Below are 21,072 nucleotides of genomic sequence, written 5' to 3'. Positions count from 1 at the left end.
TATATACAGTTGTTACTGATATATATATATATATATATATATATATATATATATATATTTACTCACTTGTGATGAAATGAAGTCTTTAAGCAATCATTTAAAAATCTGTATTTTTATTGTAATAAATGTGTACAAACTGAACTAATTTTACCATGTACTCCCTCTTCAAGAAGCAACAACTCATGCATGCATTTTTTTAATACATGAATCTCTACAACTCCACAGCACATTTCTGCAACAATATGTTATACATGCAAATGGAGGGGCTTGTCAGAATTCTGCTTTCTGCTGATGTTTTTTTGGGAGGGGGGGGGAAATATAGGGGAAGACAAAAATGAACACTCAAGTCCCAAGCTAACTGTCTTGTTGAGCTTTGTATTTACAGTAAGTATAGATGTCAATATTCACCACATTTGATAATTCAAGATGGCAAAGCCCTCGATATTGGGCATATTTTGGTGGAGTGTCCCTTTTTTTTTTTGCCATTCATGTTGAGGGATTCCAATTTAAATAGGAGGTACCACAGAGAAAATACAGAGACAGATACCTTCTTTTCTCTGTGTGGAAGTCTCTAGAGTCTTTCTGCTAAATTCAACAGGCTGGTATGAAAGCACAGTGATTAAACACAGAGTGACTGAGCTGTTCTCAGACCAGCCGCTCCATGAGCGGAAGCAGAGCACGATATTACGACTACTGAACTGAACACTACTGATTAATTCTGCAGTGGGAGCAATTGTTATGAAGATAGTACATTTGCATTCATTTGTCAGTTTACATTGTTACGCTCACTTCACTGATGAACACAACATTCTTTAAATCCAAATATGATTCAAGGTTTTTAAAGGGAAACACAATCCATTCAGTACAAGTTACATTACACTCATACTGCCAATGATGATGGATTTAAAAAGAGAGAAAACACCTGTCAAACTCTCCCAATGGCACATTAGAATCACATGCAGGTTATGGAGGTTTTAATTTTTCAACTATTTCATCCCTCCTCATCAGCAGTGAGATGGGTTTGGTTGGTTTCAATGTTGGATCCCTGAGAACTGGTCACACAGCAGCAAACACATGGTTGCCCTCCTGTGGTCAAGGAGTTACTTCACAGTCACGTCCAAAATATAATTCATCAAATAAAACATCAATTACAAAGTAACACCTATTATATACTGTGTCTTCGTCATTCAATTCAATAACTTTTCAGTCCTGTCCTAATAGCACATTTACACATGTTACAAAAGTCATAATATATATTGTAAGAAAATAAATAATCCAATACATTGGTGCAATGCACCAGGCCTCTCAGCGATCACAGCCGTGATTGAAGCACATCGTCCTGCTCACCTTTCCTGTTCGCACACTTTAAAGCAAAGAGATAACACACACTGTCACACTGTTGGGAGCCATTGTAGCAAACACCACAGCAAATTAACAAGAGCTGTCAAAACGACAAGAAGACGTTCAGAGTGCAGGTGATGTCACAATTATTTACCACAGTTTGAAGCCTATATTTCACTTGCATAACATGACACCATTCAACATTTCCAGGCAGGATATTTACACAAGGCATACAGCGGAGCGTCCTTTTCTCAAGACACTCAGTCAAAACTGATAGCAGCGTCAATTAAAAAGTTCCCTTTAGTGTGGCACTTCTCAGCTGCCTGTTTATCTGCCAGATAACCATGATCCAGGCTGAGTGTCTGGCTTCCACAATAACAACTTCTGGTGAGCATCTTCCCCTCTGTACTTCCAGGTCTGTATGAGAGTGGGAAGGGAAGCAGCGGGGTTGCCGGGCTGAGCCAACGCTCCTCAAATTCCTCCCGTGGTTGGCAGAAACAGATGGGAGGTTGCGGGATGAGCAAACTGGGCGACGACGTTGAGGCCTGGGATGGTGGTTTCCCGTCTCAAAGCTCTGTGGTCTCCCAGCTCACCTCCCGCGGAACCTGGCGTCATTTAGTCCCAGTGTGGATGACCGTGACGGTGGAGGGCCGCGGGCGCGACGGCTCGGCCGCCGCGGATGGTTCCTCCAGTACAGCAGAGGGGGCGTCAGAGTCCTGATTGTACACTTTCACAGCAGAGGGCAACGGTTCAATTGGAGGACCTGAGGGAGGAAATGTAGTTTTATTGAAAAGTGAAAAGGATGAGTCTGGAAATGTGTTGAGTATAGAGTAAAACCACCAATGTGTTCAGGCGCCAGGACGCTTCTGAAGAAGTGTTTATCGGATGGTCGAATAAACTTAGAAACTCCCCCCACCTCCATCTTTCTGACATTGGAATACATTCACACCCACCTCCCAAGAGAGGAGTCGTGGTTTTAACTTCTCCCTCAGCTGTCTTTTGTTATGCGTTACACAACAACCTCTGTCAATTTTTAAATGTCATCCGGGAGAGACTGGCTGAAAATCTGTGCTATTATCCCCAGAATTGAAATGATAGAGCATCTCCTCCTCTCTATGCTGACCAGTTTTTCATTCGGCAATTGAACGAGGCCTTTTCAGAACAACATAAACGGATTTTACCCAACATGGTCACACTGCACATCGTACAAATAAGTGCTGAGCGAGCACAATTCGACCTCATGGTCATCAGTCAATACTTAACGAATACCTGTGCCTGTCAGTGGCACTCATCCTCAAAACATTTTCTAAAAAAAGATAACACTGAGCACTGTGTTAGCAAATGTTACTCAAATTGGAGTAAATCATTTTCAGCCACAGATTAACACTCTGATGACAGCAGCAGGGTGGCAATAAACTACAATGTTCATCATAATGAAGTCACCCACTGCAAAAGTGTGACTCATTTATGGCGTTTTAATAGTGTTTGGACAACAACGGAGCTCTATGACACAGAAGAATACGCCTCATCAGGTTACAGAGACGTTACAGTCGGAGCAATTCATGATCGGCCTTTTCTTTGGCTTTATGGACCAGAAGAAAAATATGAAATATCACCTGGCTCATCCTTTAAGTTCCATTTATTTTTATTTTTGATCTTGAAAATGGTAGAAACATTATGGTGTCGAGATAGCAGAAAATAGGTAGACTGCAGTTCTTGGCTACGTGTGTCTGCAACGACTACTGCTGTATTGTGTGATTGAATTAACACAACCCAGTGTTTGTGGTTTTCAATAATTTCGGCATCATTTCTATTTTTCCGACAATACACGTACACACGGGAAGTTGATGCCCACTTAAAGAGAGCAGCAGCTGGGGTTCGGCAATGCACTCAACTGTTTCATCACTTGCAGCCGCTAAAGGCCAGCGGCCAGGTTAGAGCACAGAGAGAGGAGTCAATGGCAGAATAAAACAGGCAATAACAGGTGTGAGTCACCACAACCATGAGAGGTCCTTCAGTATTCAGCCATAACTAGACACCCAAAATATGATACAGCTGCAGCAGAATACATGATTAGCAGACAAATAGGTGCATACTCCCTCACTCACGGACATGCACAGATATGCGCAAGTGATCGCATGACTTTCCTGAAAGAGATAATAATAACGAGCTATTTCCATGACAACTCAGAAAACTATCTGCTGATGAAAACCATAATATGTGGTTTAAAGGCTCATTAGTGGAACTCGATTTAAGAGGACTTTGCCATTGTTGTCAAGCACAGCATATTGAACTGACACCATTACAATATATAATTAACCCATAAAGAGAACACATAAATTGTCTATTAATTCATTTTATACTAAAAGGTGACATCTTGACCAACAGTCCAAAATAAAAGTTAATTAATGTACTATGATATAAAACAAATAAAAGGAGTAAAACACAACATAGAAAAAGTATATTTAGCTTTGATAAAATAACTAGTAAACAAAGTTTATTATTGAGGTGGTACTATAACAGATCTTATATTAAATTAAATGGCACCACACATGAAGTGACCACATGGATCATGTCAAATCAGTTTAAAAAGCTGCTGAGGTGTAGTTTTCATTCAAACGGTTTCCAATTATCTCAGCGAAGAGGCCAGCGGGGTGGCACTAAAACCTGGACATGTTCGTGTCTGCAGAGACATCTGAAGTGTCACTCACAGTCCTTCGGGGAGAGCGGGGCGCAGTCCACAGACTGGCTCTTGGCTGGAGCGCGGCTCTGAGGGTTGGACACGGTGTTGTGGACGCTGCTGCCAAAGCTGGTGCCCAGCTGTAGACGCCTCATGTGGCGGATCACAGCCGTCGCATTGAAGGCTTGCTGTGAAGGGAGGGTGTAAACAGACACATGTAACGCCAGACAAACCACTGTGTGTGTTCTGCTATTCAAACAGATAGAGGATATTGTGTTTTTAAGCTCGATCTGATCGGTCTCGGGGGCTCACCCTCCATTTGCTTTTGGCAAAGTTTTTCCGCATCTGTCGACTGACTGACTCATGTATGTTCTTGCAGAGAGCTGTGTCTCCAGCAATCCTGAAAATTAAAGTTTTAGAGGACGCATATAGCAATTTACACATACACACACAGCATTACCCAAATTATTTATATTTGTATCTGTAATACCTCTGAGAATCATCCTCGTCATTTTTCCTATTTACTCGGATCATTAATTTTGCATCCATCAATCAAAACGCCTTTGATTGATCGATGCAATGTTTTTGTAGGAGCTCACACAGACTGCATCCCTGTCTGTCACATTCATCATACTATATCTGTGTTAAACCTTGTCAGTGAAAGCCATTTCTCTCTGTTATTACACCTGTTACTGGTGTCACAAACCACATATTTGTGTGAGAGGCCCCACCTGCCCAGGTCCCCAAAGGCCCATTAGGGGCTAACAGACCTATCCATATTGGCCACCTCAGCCGGAGACAGCGGCCCACGCCCGCTTGGTTTGTTAGCTCAGGCCTGGGAAGACATCATAATTGTTCATTAAAGCTTCCACATTCTTCAAGGATCCTTCAGGATGCCAGCTGCTAATTGGATGCCATTTATTCAGCAGATTTCTTTCAGAGGGATGGCGGTGACGAGCAGAGGTGGGTTCGCGGCTCGGAGCCATGGCGACAGATGACAGTGGGAGGACATTTTCTCCATGACAAATGCGTAAGCCTGGCAAGCTGCGTCATACTGCGGTTTAATCACACCAAAATGTGTGTGGTTCCCTGCGATTGTCTGGTCGGGATGCAGTGTGGTGTGCGGCAGCTAGCTTCTCACCAAGGGTGCTGAAGCGCCTGGTCACATATGAATCTCTTCTCTGGGTCCTTCTCCATGAGGGAGCTGATGAAGTCTTTGGCTGTGGAGGGAAATGAAAAAGGTGAAAAACATGTCCAGCTGAGAACATGTTGTATACTCTGTAACAGCGTAGTGTGCTCCAATCACAAGATTTCACGAAGGCTGTTCCTGGAAACTATGCAATGTATTCGTAAAATACAAGTTTAATTATTTTAGTTTAACCAGGAAATGTGACAGTAGTGTGGAGGTTACAATATGTGGCTGATTTCCTTGAAATAATAGGAATATTTAAACCCAATAAAATATTACTTTATTTAATATCTACTAGTTATTTAACCGTTAAATGTTACACTGGGAAAAAAGGCATGAGATCATTTTGTTTCATCTGTGTCAAGACCCAAAATCAGGAAAATAAAAAGAGCTACAGGGGTACATAGAGGGTGTAAAATAAATTAAAGTTTCATTTTATTTTCCAAACTGAATGGAGGTTAAAGAAAAAGAAAAAAAAAAAAAGCTTTATATTTCTTCTCCATGCCACTTAAACAAGGGTATTTAACTCGCTGCCAAATTTAGTCAGGCCTATTAATTAAATTCATCTAATAACCCTTTCTGTTCCTTTATTAAAAATGATTAGAAAACAATGGGACCTGTAAAATAAAGTGTTACACACAATAGCTCACCGGAGTCTGATATGTCATCCCAGTACGGTGCGTCAAACTCATAGTCTGCCTTGAGAATCTGCTCAAAGAGCTTCGAATCGTTCTCGTCATAGAAAGGAGGGTAACCACACAGCCTGAATAGATGAAGATGGATGATTACACAACAATCTGTGTGAGTGCCGTCATGTAGCTGATGTTGGAAACTTGAACCCAAATCTAAAAAAGGATTTGCTGTGACCTAATCTCACACAGTTAGATTTTTCCTATAGCATACAACAGGAGACGGTTCAGAGGGATTATAGAGAATACATGAAGGCTAAGAGGGGAAAAATAGGACAAAAACAGTTCATATTAAAAAAAATTACATGATTTAAATTATGAAACAGTATAAATATTCCATAACTCAAGCTACAGAAACTTAATTACCTTAAAATTCCTCACACCTAACGAATGGATAACGAGACGAGAGATTTTCTCTTTGCTAATGAGCAAGACACTTAATTAATTTGGCAGCAACACTTTACACTGAAAGCTTTGTAGGCTCTGACTCAATCCGATCAAATGGTGTATATATATATATATATATATATATATATATATATATATATATATATAATAATTGGGATTTGTTTTCATGAATTTCATGTCCGATTGTTTTAGACTGCATTCAGGTTTTCTTTAATCTATCTTTCATATTTATCTTATCAATGTTTTCTTTGTTTTGTTTTTACTATTTCAGCCACGCTATGGTGTGCCTCTAGATGACTTCATAATTTCATTTACCGAAACACAACTTTGATCCAGACTGAAATATCTTGACAACGCGAGGAGGATTCCCATGAAATGTGGTAAAGACATTCATGATCCCCAGAGGATGAGTCCTAATAATCTTGTTTTCCTCTAGCTCCTACTCGAGATTAATATTTTTGTTTCAAAGTGAAATATCTCCACAATTGTTACCAGGGAAATTTGATATTCATGTTCCCTTCAGGATGACACCTAATTACATCTGTTCTTATTTAAATGTATCCAATATTAAATTATATCCAAAGCTTATGAAATTCCCAGCAGCCTCAGCTGTACTTTGTGTTTCGTGCTAATTGGCAATAATTAGCATGCTCCCAGACATCACTAAAGCTGTGTACCAAATCTAAACCCATTTTTATTGTCATTATGAGGTTTTGCTGGTGGTTTCTGAACTTCCTATTGAAATAAACACTTCTTTTTTTTTAAACATATGAAAACATGCATATGCACACAAAAAAAAGCTTGAGTTAATAACCATATTTATATTTAAAAGTGAACACTTACAGAATATAAGCGATGACCCCAATGGACCAGCAGTCCACAGCTTTACTGTAGGGCCTCTGAGCCAAAACCTCAGGAGCTGGAACAAAGACATGTTTCCTTTTTTTAAAGAATAACTCTCATCGAGTGTTTTGACCATTCATCATGACACAGGGGCTGGAGAAGAATGCAAATGGTTGTTGGTTTGCCTGCAGCAGATGGCTAAGGTTGACCTGCGGCTTCTGGCAGATTAGATTAGATCATGTTTAGCCAACTAGTGCATCTGATTATCTCGGTGGATATTTCCAGAACTCAGAGGGCGTCCTCACCAACGTATCCTGGAGTCCCACAGGCGGTGGCCATCACGTCACCCGTTCCCTCCATCTTTGACAAGCCAAAGTCACTGATCATGATTTTTGATTCATCGTGGGGACTGAAGTACAGCAGGTTCTCAGGCTTGAAATAAAGAGGAAAAGAGTTTGTAAACATTGCATCAGTGTGTGTGTGTGTGTGTGTGTGTGTGATCATATGACCTCATGTACTGTTTGTCTGGATTAATTTCAGTCGACCAGGCGGCAAAATATCAGACAAAATGTGAAACTAAATCCCATGGATTTGTCAATCAAGAGTTTTAAAGCTCATCCAAGAGGCTTCATCAGTTTTACCCGAGAAGGAAAATCCCCGACATTTAACCTCTGTGGATGATCCTCATAAAGCACTCACATAATATCATTCACTTAGGTTAAATAGCAGGGATTTCCCCTCTCAGTACGACTGAGTGAATTCCCTGTTGTACCTTTAGGTCTCTGTGCACTATGCCCATAGTGTGCAGATAGTTGACTGCATCCAAAACCTGTCGAATGAGCCGACTGGCATCCATCTCTGTGTAGAAACCTTTCTCTACGATGCGGTCAAACAGCTCGCCTCCAGACACCCTGTACCACAGACAAGTTTAGGAATTTATGCTCATTGTAATGTTAGTATATTACCGAAACACAAATGACTGATTTAATGTAAAACAACAAAAAAAGTTGATCGGCTGACATTTGACATTAGTACCAGGTGGGCTGGACAAAACAACGGAAACATTCTGCTCCGTTTCCATTGTCCTTTCTAAAAGCAATATTTTCTTAATTTTGAAGCCATATGTAGCTGTACGCCACCTTAGATCCTGCAGATGTTGCATTCACTGGCAGGGCCCCCCCCCAAACTATAATTAGTCCTTATTGATTCATTCCTTTAAATCTATCATTAAAAAAAAAGTCCACACACCTGCATTTCTGTATGAAGGGGTCTTTTTGTGAATTGTGTTTTCAGTTCATTTGATAGGCTACATGTATCTTCCAAATTAATTTAGTTATGGCATGTATTTATTTACAGTTTCTTTTTTGAATGTTATGCTCTTTGTACCTTTGTTTTGCTATTTTTACTTATAATAAATAAAGGTTATAATTGTTACTGAAACTCAACAATGACACTGGTACACGTTCAGTGGAATACAAAACATAAATATCTCATTCAGTCCAGTGCAAGAATTGACTGGATGATTAATTTGCGGCTGGTGTTTAGATTGTGGGCTACTTGATTTTTCCAAATGTAGTTTTCCAGTGTGCATCATATGTCATCGGGACTTCTGAGACTCGTTCCTTTGTCACATTATGTAAACCTGAAAGCTTTGCAACTGATGCACCTTAAATCAATGCATTTGCAAAAGGAAAAGTGAGTGATTACGTTGTGCATCTATTTTGATTACGTGCACGCTTTAAAAGGACAACTGTCAATCACCATTTTTAGAAGTGAGACTTAAAGGCAACATGGCGCACCTTTACAGAGGTACAATGAGAGCGGATAATCGCTGGTGCATTAGTCACAAACGCTGTGAAATGATGTGGTGAGGGGAAAGGTCTCTAAAATAATGACGACATATGCCACACAGGAAAACGACAAAGAGGTTTTCACACATACGCCTTCACAGACGGACTCAAATACATTTCACAAGATATTTGCAACACTTTAAACTCAGTCCTCAAATATGACCATTAAGTAGAATATACAGTTGCGACGGCCTCGACTCAAGCTGAAGCTCAAGCTTTCTGAGCTTAAAGAAAATATGCTCATTCTCTTTGTTGCCGAAGATTGATACCGCTGTCTGTGCAGTGAATATGAAGCCGAGGCCAGGAGACCGTTAGCTTAGCTTTACAATTTTTTTTAAACAGCCCAGCAGCATTTATCAAGTTCATAAACTATTTTATATTAGTTTGATCTGTACGAAAACACAAGTTCAAAACATGAAGTTGTAATTTGTACGGAGGGTTATGCAATGTTATGTCAAGTTGCAGTGACTTCCTGGTGTCTTGCGGTCGTAGCCTGAAACGACGCAGTCTTTGTATGACATGAACTCAAATGAAAACATTTAATTATCAATTATACTTCTCTATATTAGTGTTACTTTCTAGTATAGTAAATATACTGTACATACTATCAAATACTATCTTTATTATATTTATTTTTTTTGTAAAGAAAAATTATGTGCTAATGTTTTCCTTCTGTCAAATGTCTGGCAGATAGGAATACAAATATTTTGTGTCGTGCAGCGGATAGAATATTCTTGCATCCAGGTGTGTGTGAGGTTCCTGGAAATACCTTCAGAACAGCAAAAAGTGATTTTCTAAAAAACAGATGCCTCACTCTGTGACTCAAATACTATAATAATAATAATAATAATAATACTTGAGTGTAACAATCTGCCACACGACCTCTGCCACAGACGGATATTAGAGTGGTATCAATCTTCTTATCTAACCTTCAGAGAACAATATTTTTAATATCTCGTTCATTGTAAAAGCATTACTGTATTCACATTCATCTGAGGGAGAAAAAAAAATGCCACAAGGACATAACAGATGCTTATTCAAGACAATAAAAACAACAACAGCACATTATCAAAATGGATGACCGGATGGGAGACAAAGAGCTAACCCGAACAAAACAAAGTTGATGTACTTACAGCTGCATGATGAGGTACAGGTGGTTTGAGCTCTCGTAAATGTCCTCCAGAGCCACAATATTCTCATGCTTTATCCTGCAGAGGGAGGACAGAAAATTCACTGTGCTTGCTGTCAGCCTTGGTTCATTTCAGCACAGCCCATTAATGAGGGGCAATTAGCTTTTTCTTTTGTTAAAATGAAGCACTGCCAACTGAATTTTCTTTTGTTGCTTCATTTAGCAGCATTTTGTAATCACACTGTATTTGTGTACACGTGTATATTCACGCTTGTTGAAAATCAAGCTGGCAAAGTGTGTACTCACTCAAGGGAAAAACCTTTTGTGTGTGTGATGGAGGAGGAGGGGGGAGTGTGTGTGTGGTGGTGGGGTGGGGGGTGGTGGGGGGGAGGGGAGTCTGTGTCCTGGCAACCAAACAACAAGGTTACTAAAAAAATAAAATAAAGCTTCTGCACAGAGACATGCAGATGACAGAGGGTGCTCACAAGGGCAGTTGGCTCAAAGGGAAAAGCTGGGGGTGGAAGAGGAGGAGGATGGAGAGTCTCAAAGGACGAAGTAACCTTCACAACTTCCTTTCAGAAAGAAGCCCTGAACGAATATGAGGTTGCAGTTTCAGGGCTGTTAAACTAACAGAGCTAAAGAGTGTGAAAAGAGGGAGAAAAGGGGATGAGGAATAAAAACAGCAAGAGAAGGGGAAAAAAAAGGGAGGAAGTCAAAAGGATAGCAACTGTAACCAGGCAACTACACCCAACAACTGTCAAGCTCACTTGAAGAGTGACTGATAACTGAGCTTCTCTGGGGAATTACCCATCAGGCCCTGGAGGAGGATGTGTTGTCTGTGTGTGTGTGTGTGTGTGTTTGTGTGTGTGTTTGTGTGTGTGTTTGTGTGTGTGTGTGTGTGTGTGTGGGTGTGTCCCAAAATGGTGGATAGATGAGATCCGACAAGTAAGTCACTTAAGCCTGGCAATGGCTGTTAAATACACTGAGCGGCACCTGCATCCCAACTCATAGTCATCACTCTGAGGAGAGGCACACACACACACAAGCTTCCCCGAGGACGCCACGAGGTGGTGACCCTTTTTCTAAAGTGCAGTGTTCTTCTTCTACATACTCCCCCGCGGCTCAGCCATGCGGTACCTACTTCCTGAGCACGGCGATTTCGTTCTCGATACTCGTCTCCTTTCCCTTCAGCGCTTTTTTCGGGATGCACTTGATTGCCACCATCTTTCCCGTGGCCTTCTCCCGAGCCATCACCACTTCAGAAAACGCACCGCTGCAAGAGAGAGAGGGAGGCAGAGAGAGGGGAGGGAGAGAGAAACAAGTTAGTTCTGCATATGCATTCAGTCAATATTGACACAGAAAACCTATCGGCGCTGAGTGGATAGAGGGCACTCAGAGGCGCAGATAGGCCAGAGTGCACAAACAGCATATTGTGAATATTTACTGAGAACTGGCAAAGTCCCCGACGATGACCAACAGCCGTCTGTGTTGGCTTACGCTCGGTGCTCGTGTGCAGCCAAAGGCTTGGCAAACACTTTTAAAACCTCTAAAAAAAAAAAAAACACCCATTTAGGACGGCAGATAGCGTGTCTTCCTCGGACCATCTGTCCCCATCCACGAGAGCCTTTAAAAACAAATACGGAATTAAGGGAATATTTGCTCAAGCAATCAGTATCTGTTGCTATGATACCACATTTAGTCCACCTTAATAAATCTCGCTGAGCAGGCAGCGTGATCGCTTCCCACTCTCCTTTCTTTCTTTTTATTGCACACCTTCAAAAAGGCACCTTTTTCCTCCGTGCACCCTCAGAAGGGCTTAATGTGAACATGAAGAAAGGATCATTTGATTGGAAACTCTCAGGGTCATGTTCACTGGACCAAAACAACTACTGTGATCTAAAAAGAAAATCCTTGATCCACTGATGAAGTCATGACTGACGAAAGCTGGTTTTGCTGCAACGCATCAGCATAAGGAATTAAATAATAAATTGAGTCTGAGGCCAAAGTGCTTAGACTTTCGAGAGAGCTGTGGTCCAACTGCAGTTTATAAATTATTGATCACCTTTAGAAATACATGTTTTCTATTATTATACTGTCAACTACAGCTGTGGTTTTTTTTTCTTTCTTTTTGTCCTCGGAAATAAAAGGTTTTATTTTGTGCAACTTTATATTTATTTAATATTAATTATTTATTCTATTGAGAGGGCCGTCATTGGATACACAACACTTGTACAGCAAAAGGCTCTATAAACGACGTACGGTATGTAATGAGTTGGATGTTGGCAGCAGGTACTGTAATTCATTAACATTTTTTCCAATATTTCGCATCGCAGTCTTGGGATTAAGGTCAGTTTCTCAATACTGTTTATTTCAATCTCGACTATTTCAATGCAGTCATTCTTGTTGGAGCGTTTTTCAGAAGCCATTTCTGTGCGATGACTTTCTTGCTGGTCACTGAAGTGCTTTTTAAGGAAATATTTATGCCATAAATGTCACGTGACGGTGCCAAAGGTATAATGTAACACAAGAGCAATTCATTTCTAATCCACCATTATCTCTTCAGTAATCTCTTGGATAAAAAGGACAAGCCCAGAGAATATAAAAATAGCAGCTATCTGCCTCCTGCGTTATAATTTCATTCCTTTCTGACAAAATGTTTCATTGCAGAAATAAGCGTCTCGTTGGATCGTCATCGGTTACACAGAAGTGAAAGGGACATAACACATCTTAAATGATCCACCGCTCTACAAAAAGCAAGATGGCCAACATCCAAAGGTCCATTATGTACTCAAAGTGTAATCAGTTCCTCCCAACGGGCTCTAAACTCAGCGCCACTCCCACGAGGCCATCAAATCCACGCTAATCCCTCACCCCACCATCACAAGAGGCGGGGCGGGGGGGAGGTCAGTCAGAGCCACAACACATAAACACCAACTGTGAACAAACAAACACACTACGGGGGTCGCAAAGCCCCGGCCCTGCAGGTGTGATGAGGTTGAACACACTCAGACAAACTGAAGGGGCTTGGAGCGCACGCCCCGCCGACTTTGACCTCATTCTGACATGTGACCTGGGACAATATGTAAATTCACGGCCTCGTGTACGTGAGGGGAGTGGGTGCATCACTTGCTGGCCTGTCACACCACTATCTTCCCACCACAGCTGTTGCCGTGAGGACCACGAGCATCATTTCTATTCAACGCATGCGACCGATGTCCCCAGTTGTGCGGAAATTTCCTCCATCAACACGCACGGTCTGTCAAACGACGATCATGGTTGCTCTTTTTTTGAAGGGTAGAGTGTTGAGGGGGAGGGGGGAGGTTCAGAGCACACTTTCTGCAGCAGGAGACACACAATGACAAAAACCACAGGAAACCTGAAATGGTGTTTCGCACCAGTTCTGTTTCCCTGCTAACCATATTGACAAGCAGCAACATCACTTCCTGTCAATGACAATATGACAGAATCCAAGCCTGTGACTTCCTTCGCTCCGTCAACGCATGAAGCACGGCAAACTGTGCTGCAAGCATCCAGTCTATTAATTCCCAATTCACAGGAAAGAAAAAGGTGTGATGTGTGTTTGTTTGAGACATATGGTGATGCTACCGCCCGCATGCTCCCTCTGCACATACATATGCACACACACAAAAGGTAGACGGTTTTCTAAAAGAATTTCCTGGTTGCAGATGTTTTAAATGTGAACATTTTGTGTTTTTCTTTGTCACATATGATCGTAAATAAGCAAAAGCAATATGTTATTCATTACTTTTTCATAGACTAAACCATTAAATCGAGAAAACTATCAGAATCGATGAGTAAAATAAAGGTTATTTGTGCTGCAGCACGACAAAACTCCACCATCCTATGAGACAACCTGCACACGTAATTCATCTCTGAAGTAATCCTCGATCTGGTCTGGTGATGAGCGTTAAGTGATGAGAGGAACACTCCATCGCATCCTTTATTGAAACTCTAACGCGCAAGATACATTTGAGTGTATGGCTGCAGAATGCTTCTGACCCAGTGTCACAGGCCTCACGGTCATTCAGCACACTGACTCACTCGGTTGAATAATAATATTGGAATTTTAAGTTCTTCCCAGAGCTCCCTTTTCTTTGATGACAGTGTGTGAGCGTGCCTGTGTTCGGTCACACAACATCACCACACTGCAGGCCAGCGGAGCCAAACCGGCTGACTAATGTGAAATGAGAATGTGGGCGGTGATCTGTGTGAAACCTGCGGCGGATGCTGCAGATGCAAAGTGTCTCAAACAATCCAGACAGAAAACTTTCTCAGGCCATGACCTCAGGCGGTCGTCCTTACGGCGATTATGAAAATGAAGGGTCACAGGTTGTTTTTTTTCCGATGGAGGGGGTGTTGTTGGAGGCGGTGGGGGGAGTTGGGGTTGAGGCTGGCTTATTGACATTTACTTTATTGCGCTGAGTAATCACACTGAATCATCTTGTGTAAGATGCACCACAGTGGCACCGTTACGCAACATGTGGGATGGAAAAGTCAGACTTGATAATCCAGGTGGAGCAATAACTGGTGCGGCCTCCTGTGTTCAAAATCCACCTTCCACGATGCAACGACAGCTTTAACCAGAAACATGACAGATTATACAATCTATACTTGCAGAAAAATGCAGGTAAAATGAATGTCGACAGCTTGGCTCTATGGGACAATCACTGATTCTCCTAATCACGAGCACACGGATATGAAATGAACCTGTCATCAGAATAAATGTACAGTAAACATAAATGTACACAGTTGTGTAAATTATGCTGGCAACAGTTTTAAAGTTAAACAAAAAAAACCTTTTTTCTAACAGACCATCTGCTCAGCTGTGATATGCTACGCTTTTGTAAACTGGTGCTACTCTCACCATCATGTGGAAAACACCAATACGGGCCTTTCTGCTTCAGCATCAGTCATCTGTAAGGTAGTAAGTGAGGTAGTTTGCTGTAAAGAATATTTATAAGGCCAATACTGGAAGAAGTATTCAGATACTTTAAGTAAAAGCGGTGACACAATCATGAATAAAAATAATAATTAAATAAATAAATAAATACAAATAAAAAAATACTCCATTACAGCCTGGCTGATACTGGATTTGTGAAAAAATTATAATTTAAAGATAGACATGAAAAAGTTAAAACATACGAAAAAGTACTCATGATGCAGGCAGATTGCTGTCCCCGTCAGTGTAACGTTATTAAATAGAATTCAAATATTCTTAGCGGTTCAATAGTCAATCATTTTAAAGCTCATTTGAACTACTTTACATTCTGATGGGTAGTTTAATCTCAAATGTACCGTATTTTATAAGATGATCACATGCTTTCTATGAAATTATTTGTCAAATAAAGAATTGACGAAAATCAGTCTGCCTCTACTTTGATTCATTTAAATCACTTCTCAAGCAAAATTGCTTACATGTGGGGATTTGTTACTTTTCTTGATCTTATTTGGGAGTAAACTGGATATTTGTATGTTTTGAAGTGTCGCCGGGACAAATCAAACACGTCACCTCCATCTCCATCTTGTTCTTGCTGCCAGACCAGCCAGCACTAGTTGCATGTCCTTCCAGGTAGTAAACTGCATTGATCTGGTGCTGTGGAGTTAAATCAACTCAACAATAATACGACTTGAATGAAATCCAGAAGCTCTCAGTCCCAACGAATGAAGCTGGAAGCCATTACCCATTGACACACAGGGACCTGAGGCTACTTTCCAGGAATATGCACATCAGACTGCTGATCAAACAGAGAAAGATGGTCAGTTTACAGGGTGGTAAGAGCCAATGCCACTCATAAACAACTAAAAGAGGCAGACATATCTATCGCTCGAGGGAAATGTTTGGCAGAAATCTGTCTGAAGCCTCAGATCAGCGCGTTGGAGTGAAGCTGAATTATTTTAATAGGGGTGATTATCGCTTCCTGTGCTTTGATACAGGCCAGTCTGGAGTGCAGAGGATAGCACACTGGGGCTTTGCAGGAAGTCACTGTGGAGGGAGGGACACGGATAAAAATGGAAAGCATTAAAATATACTATGCATCATCTTATTTGACTCTCCATTGTTATGGTCAACGACAAAGTGTCTCCACCCACAGTGAATGTAGCCGGAGGACAGTGGTGGTGGGTAGTGGCTTCTTCAGAGGACTACATCCTAGTTGCCTAGCTGCCATTTTCCCTGCATCAAGGACCAAACTAGTCTCTACACAAGCCGAGTTTCAGAAAGTGATCAATGAATGAAGGCCGTCACGAAAGAGAGCTTTGTCAGAGCCAGGGTAATGTTGAATGCAGAGTTCATTGTTCATTCATTCATTTCAAGAATGTTCCTCTTTGATGGCGAAAATAATTCTTAAGACGTGACTTTAGTCGTCAATAAGTGGCTTGAATGTATCAGCTAAGCTTTGTGTGGTCGGCTAACAGAGGACACCTACGGCCCTTTAAACTCAGAAAAAGATGCTCTGGGAAAAAAGGAAGGAAGAGAGAAAGAATGAAGGTGGAAAGTATCATTTTTGGCCATGACATTTAAAACAAATAAAAATAAAAAGGAGAGCCTGCAGCTTCATCCGAGCACCACTCACCCCAAACGCAATGCGGTGCGCCCTCTGGCACGAAGGTAGAAGTGTGAAGCGCAGAGGAACAGCTTTTATCCTCAGGCCATCAGACTGATCAACAAATACAAGCCACTGCAATAACCGTCCTCACCATACAGGAAGCACTCGTTTCCCATTGTTAAATATCGATATGAGCCAAAATTATTTTGACTGAATCAATATTTCAACAAAGGATTACATAGCGATGGGGGTCACTCGCAAAGAAGAGCCCACGGTTCCCCTCAGCTCTACAGAGTGTTTTAGAACGGTGACGGAGAGCTTTACAAGCAGATTGGCCATCATGTAACTCAAGCACATTAAATACCGTTTCTTAACCGCTGTCTTTTACATTTTTTTATTGTGACGGCCACTGACAAAGATGTCAGAGCCTCAGCAATCCTCATGTTATCTTGCAAAAGAAACAATCTCGGAAAGAGACTCTGTGCATCCTTATTAATCAGTTGGCTCGAGTCGGGTGGTAAAAGGCATCTCAGACAAACGTCTACATCCTCACTGGGAGTGGGGTTAGGTTTAGGGTTAGGCCCCTTCTGCTGCACGGTCACAACACTTGCCAACTGGGATCTCTCAAGGTGCTTGTGGTCAGGTTACTTAAGTTGCTCCCACAAAGCATCAGCAGCTTAAGGCTCTGAAATTAGCCACGAGGCAAAGTGGCAATGAGGTAGGTGGACTGGCTTCAGTGGCGAAGAACTCATTAAGCCGCAGTAGTTAATGCAAGAAAACAAGCGCAGGAAGTGTGGCCAAAGCACGATGCGCTTACTCCCCGAACGACTATCAATATCTGTCAGTCATAAGGGTCACAGTCCGGCCTCCAGCTGGGGTGGAAATAAAACGTTTGTGCAGCAGGGGTGGATAATGTAAACTTGACCGAAGTAAAAGTAGCAAGAGCACAATGTAAACAATACTCTGTTACAGGTCACAGTCTCGCCTTCAAAATAAAAAAGGTACAACTACAGAAGTATTAACAGCAAAATGTGCATCAATGAAACTTACAGTGTCACTAAAATCACTAAAATGTACTTAAATGCAGCAAAAGGGCCCATGTCAGTTTTGTGTTGTTTAATGTTGTATTCTTATGACTGTTGTTATTGTTGTAGCTGGTGGAGGTATAGCTGGTTTCAACTTATCGAAACCAGCTATCTCCAACAATGTATCATATTTCATAAAATATACTACTCAAATATGAATCTGCTTGTTAACTCCTCTGTGTAATGTTGTCGGGTAAAAGTATAAAGTACCTCAAAGTTGTCCTTAAGTATAGTACTTGAGTAAATGTACTTCCACTGCTGGTGTGTTGGGAGCAATGAATGTGAAAGCTGTAGAGAGATGATCCCTCTTGGACGCTCACAGCGAAACCTGATGAGGAAGCTACAGTTGAAAAGGGGGAGCAGCAGGAGGAAGAGGAGGAGGAGGATATTCTATGTCTCTTCCTCTGACCAGCACTCCTTCCTTGTCCATGTTTAATCCTCAAAGCAAAGCTGCCGGGCTTCTCTGCCCCAGGAGGCCTGTTGTGAACCCTGCTGTGTGACAAGAGGCACTCTTGACTAAGACACACAGGAACTAGGAAATGGGACTTTCAGGGCGAGGAGGCTGTGCACGATATGTGCGCCGGGGTCGTGGGCGAGGGATGAGTGTTCCTCCAACCTGGCCATTGTGCGGACAGTAAATCACGATGATTCACTGCTGTTATTCAAAGGCGCTTCACACATACATGAAAGCCTTGGGGAAATCAGAACGGCCTCCGGGTAGGAATGTCTGCCTGTTTAGTGCAGCAGATGAAGTGTCGAGTGCGCTTTATGAATCACCAATCTGGAAGAGATTTTTATGATGCTGCTTCTGGTCTCTTTGTCATGCCGAACAGCACAAAATGAGATGAGGACAACGATTAATAAGTTTACACAAAATGATGCACACTATATTACAACAGAGCTAACTAGGGGCTACATTTCTTTCTTTTTTTGCTCAGCTCGACACCACCAGTCCAAATTAAAGAAACATACTTCCCCAGAGAGACCAACTACATCCTCCACACGGCCCTTCCCCTGAATTTCCAACAATACAAACATCACCTCATTAACTTCCTCTCATTTGAGGGAGGATGTCTTTAAGGGGGCAAGGACCCAGCAGGGGGAAATGAGAGATATACTGTGTGATGTCACAAGATTGACTGCCTGAGACCTCTAGCAGTTTGGGGTCTTCCATTCGGGGGTCTCTCTCGTCAGCGGAATAACTTACTCGAAGAAGAAAAGACAAGCAGAACTAACATCGGCCCAAAAATAAACTCTGGAATTTTGTCTGCTCGGGAGGTCCAAGGGCAAGAGAATAACTTCAACCAAAGTGGTCCCTCAACGAATGGAAGCGAGCAGTTCCCATAAGAGTGTTGACAGTACGAATGAGTATTTGTCTGTTAAAGCCAGACACAAGGCAGTCCGTTTGAAGGAGCACCAAGCCACCACAGACGGTGCCTCACATTTGGGAGTTCATTTCAGTACTTCGAGTGGATGCAAATGCTCCCTGCTAGTTGTGTATCAAAACGACCCCAACATAAATGGCTGCCTGCTCTTGTGAGGCCACATGCTTCAGCTCTGATCTGATCTGCGGGCAGAGAAGAATAGGAAAAACACACGCTGCAGTGGTTTCTTGAATGAACTGTGACATAACGAAGGGGGCATCGCGCGCGTGTCTGACTTCACACATTAGCATCGTTTCCGCACCCTGAACTATTAACTGAGGCTGCAATATGGAATTTTTAAAAACAATATTAACGGCTGTAAGTTTCTCTCTGTGTGTGTGTGTGTGTGTGTGTGTGTGTGTGTCTCCGGTAATTCAACAGCTGTCAGTCCGCCTGTTCGATTCCGTTAAATCGGTGCAATGTGTCATCGTCGTCTCGCTCGTTCGCACAACTGGATACAAAGTTTCTGTTATCTCGTTGTACTCACGTCCCGAGGACTTCCTTGAAGTCAAATATGTTCTTGATATCATCGACGTGCTTTTTCCAAGACCCATCGCTGGACTCGCCGTTTTCTTTCGCCATTTCGCACCAGGCGGGGTGGGGAGAGGAGACGAGGCAGGAGAGAAGAGGAGACGCGCGGCTGGAGGATCACAACAGTCGTCTCACCCCAGACACGGCAACAACAACAAAAAGAAGAACAACAACAAAAAGAGAGAAAGAAAAGTAGTGCACTTCTGTATTTCGCCAAAGGGTTTCCTGGCTATTTGTCAGACTGCCTTGCTTCTCCTCAGCAGGCAAGCCCAAGGAGGAGGTATGTCCTAGCCCGAGAGGTTATTTGACTAATCTGTTTGACGTAACGGATCCCGACTCAGAGCTTCCCCACTGTTCAGATCAATGTGACGGGGAAACCAGGCTCTCCTCCTGCCTCCTCCTGCCTCCTGCCTCCTCCTCCTCCTCCTCCTCCTGCGGGCGGGTTTCAGTCAGTGTCAAGGAGGCGGCGATGCGGTGAGCTGAGGTCGGGCTACCTGCAGGAGGAGGTGACACTTGTCAGTCCGCATCCGAGCTGCTGTGTGGTCGTTATAGCGGAGGAGTGGGAGGCTGCTGCTCCTGTCTGCTTGCCTGTCTGTCTGCCTGCCTGTCTGCCTGCCTGCCTGACTGTCTGACTGCCTGTCTGTCTGCCCGCGTGCACAGTGAACGGTTTAAGTGTTCGCATTGCACCAAACCACCATCACCGGCCCGATGGAAACTCCGCCGGAGCGATCGGAGTCGGTGTTTTCCGGCGAGAACACGTTTAATTGAAGCGTCTCGGGCTCGCGCGTGGTAACGTTGCACAAGCAGTTGCTTTCATTTAAAGATGAGTTGCAATGCAGGGGCGTAGGTAGGAGTATTGACGGGGGGGGGGGGGGGGGGTATTGGTTCCCCTAAACTTTCCTCCATGCTGGGTCTGTTTTGGAGACTTGAAGATGTCCAATTGCTTAAAAAAAAAATGTGTGGAATATAAAGATGATGTCTCTAGTTTTGCTGCATCTGTTTTTATTATTTATTTTACGGATTGTCAGTTGTGAGTCAGACAATAGAGCTGAACTGCAGTAGGGGATGATGACAATACGCTTTTCAGCAGCCTTCAAAGAATATACAGAGAAACGATCAGTGGTGTTCAAGACCCCTTTGGATTTATTTATATTAGTTTGTAAATATAAATAAATGTGTATGTATCGGGCATAGTATGCTATCTTTATTTTAATAATAAAGCACTTTGGCTGCTCGTTTTGATAAGTGACCACATGAAACTACAATTACACAGAAAAATAGGACTTCCCAAAAAACCGTCATCTCATGAGGTTGTTGTTGTCCACGTGTTCATGACG

At 42.4% G+C, this 21,072-nt stretch overlaps 1 protein-coding gene across 2 annotated transcripts; it reads right to left on the bottom strand.

Moving 5' to 3' along the window:
* Positions 1–96: 96 nt before the first annotated feature.
* camk1db (calcium/calmodulin-dependent protein kinase 1Db) lies at positions 97–20,524 on the bottom strand. 2 transcript variants are annotated; one of them, XM_034534906.1, is made up of 11 exons: positions 19,692–20,521; positions 11,271–11,402; positions 10,134–10,208; positions 7,923–8,061; positions 7,456–7,582; positions 7,151–7,226; positions 5,861–5,973; positions 5,163–5,241; positions 4,334–4,421; positions 4,053–4,209; positions 97–2,104 (listed from the first exon to the last, which is right to left on the bottom strand). In XM_034534906.1, exons 1-11 carry the CDS (start codon positions 19,784–19,786, stop codon positions 1,953–1,955), a joined length of 1,233 nt encoding a protein of 410 aa, XP_034390797.1. In that variant the 5' UTR covers positions 19,787–20,521; the 3' UTR covers positions 97–1,952. The 2 variants fall into 2 exon arrangements, with proteins under 2 accessions (XP_034390797.1, XP_034390798.1); XM_034534907.1 differs by lacking the exon at positions 97–2,104 and adding an exon at positions 4,753–4,856 and having other exon boundaries at positions 4,062–4,209; positions 19,692–20,524.
* Between the last annotated feature and the right edge of the window lie 548 nt (positions 20,525–21,072).

Source organism: Cyclopterus lumpus, chromosome 6, assembly GCF_009769545.1.
Source record: "Cyclopterus lumpus isolate fCycLum1 chromosome 6, fCycLum1.pri, whole genome shotgun sequence".
Taxonomy (NCBI): Eukaryota; Metazoa; Chordata; class Actinopteri; order Perciformes; family Cyclopteridae; genus Cyclopterus; species Cyclopterus lumpus.
The sequence above is the reverse complement of the archived record's forward strand: the minus strand, read 5'-3'. Positions and strand labels throughout refer to the sequence as shown.

What these genes read in the sequence shown, in the direction of transcription:
- camk1db (XM_034534906.1), bottom strand. Translation starts at nt 19,786, where the DNA reads ATGGCGAAAGAAAACGGCGAGTCCAGCGATGGGTCTTGGAAAAAGCAC. An exon ending in GGATGACATATCAGACTCCG is followed by an intron (nt 5,242 to 5,860) that starts GTGAGCTATTGT and finishes TTCCCTCCACAG; the next exon opens with CCAAAGACTTCATCAGCTCC. An exon ending in CAGGCGCTTCAGCACCCTTG is followed by an intron (nt 4,422 to 5,162) that starts GTGAGAAGCTAG and finishes TTTAATTTTCAG; the next exon opens with GATTGCTGGAGACACAGCTC.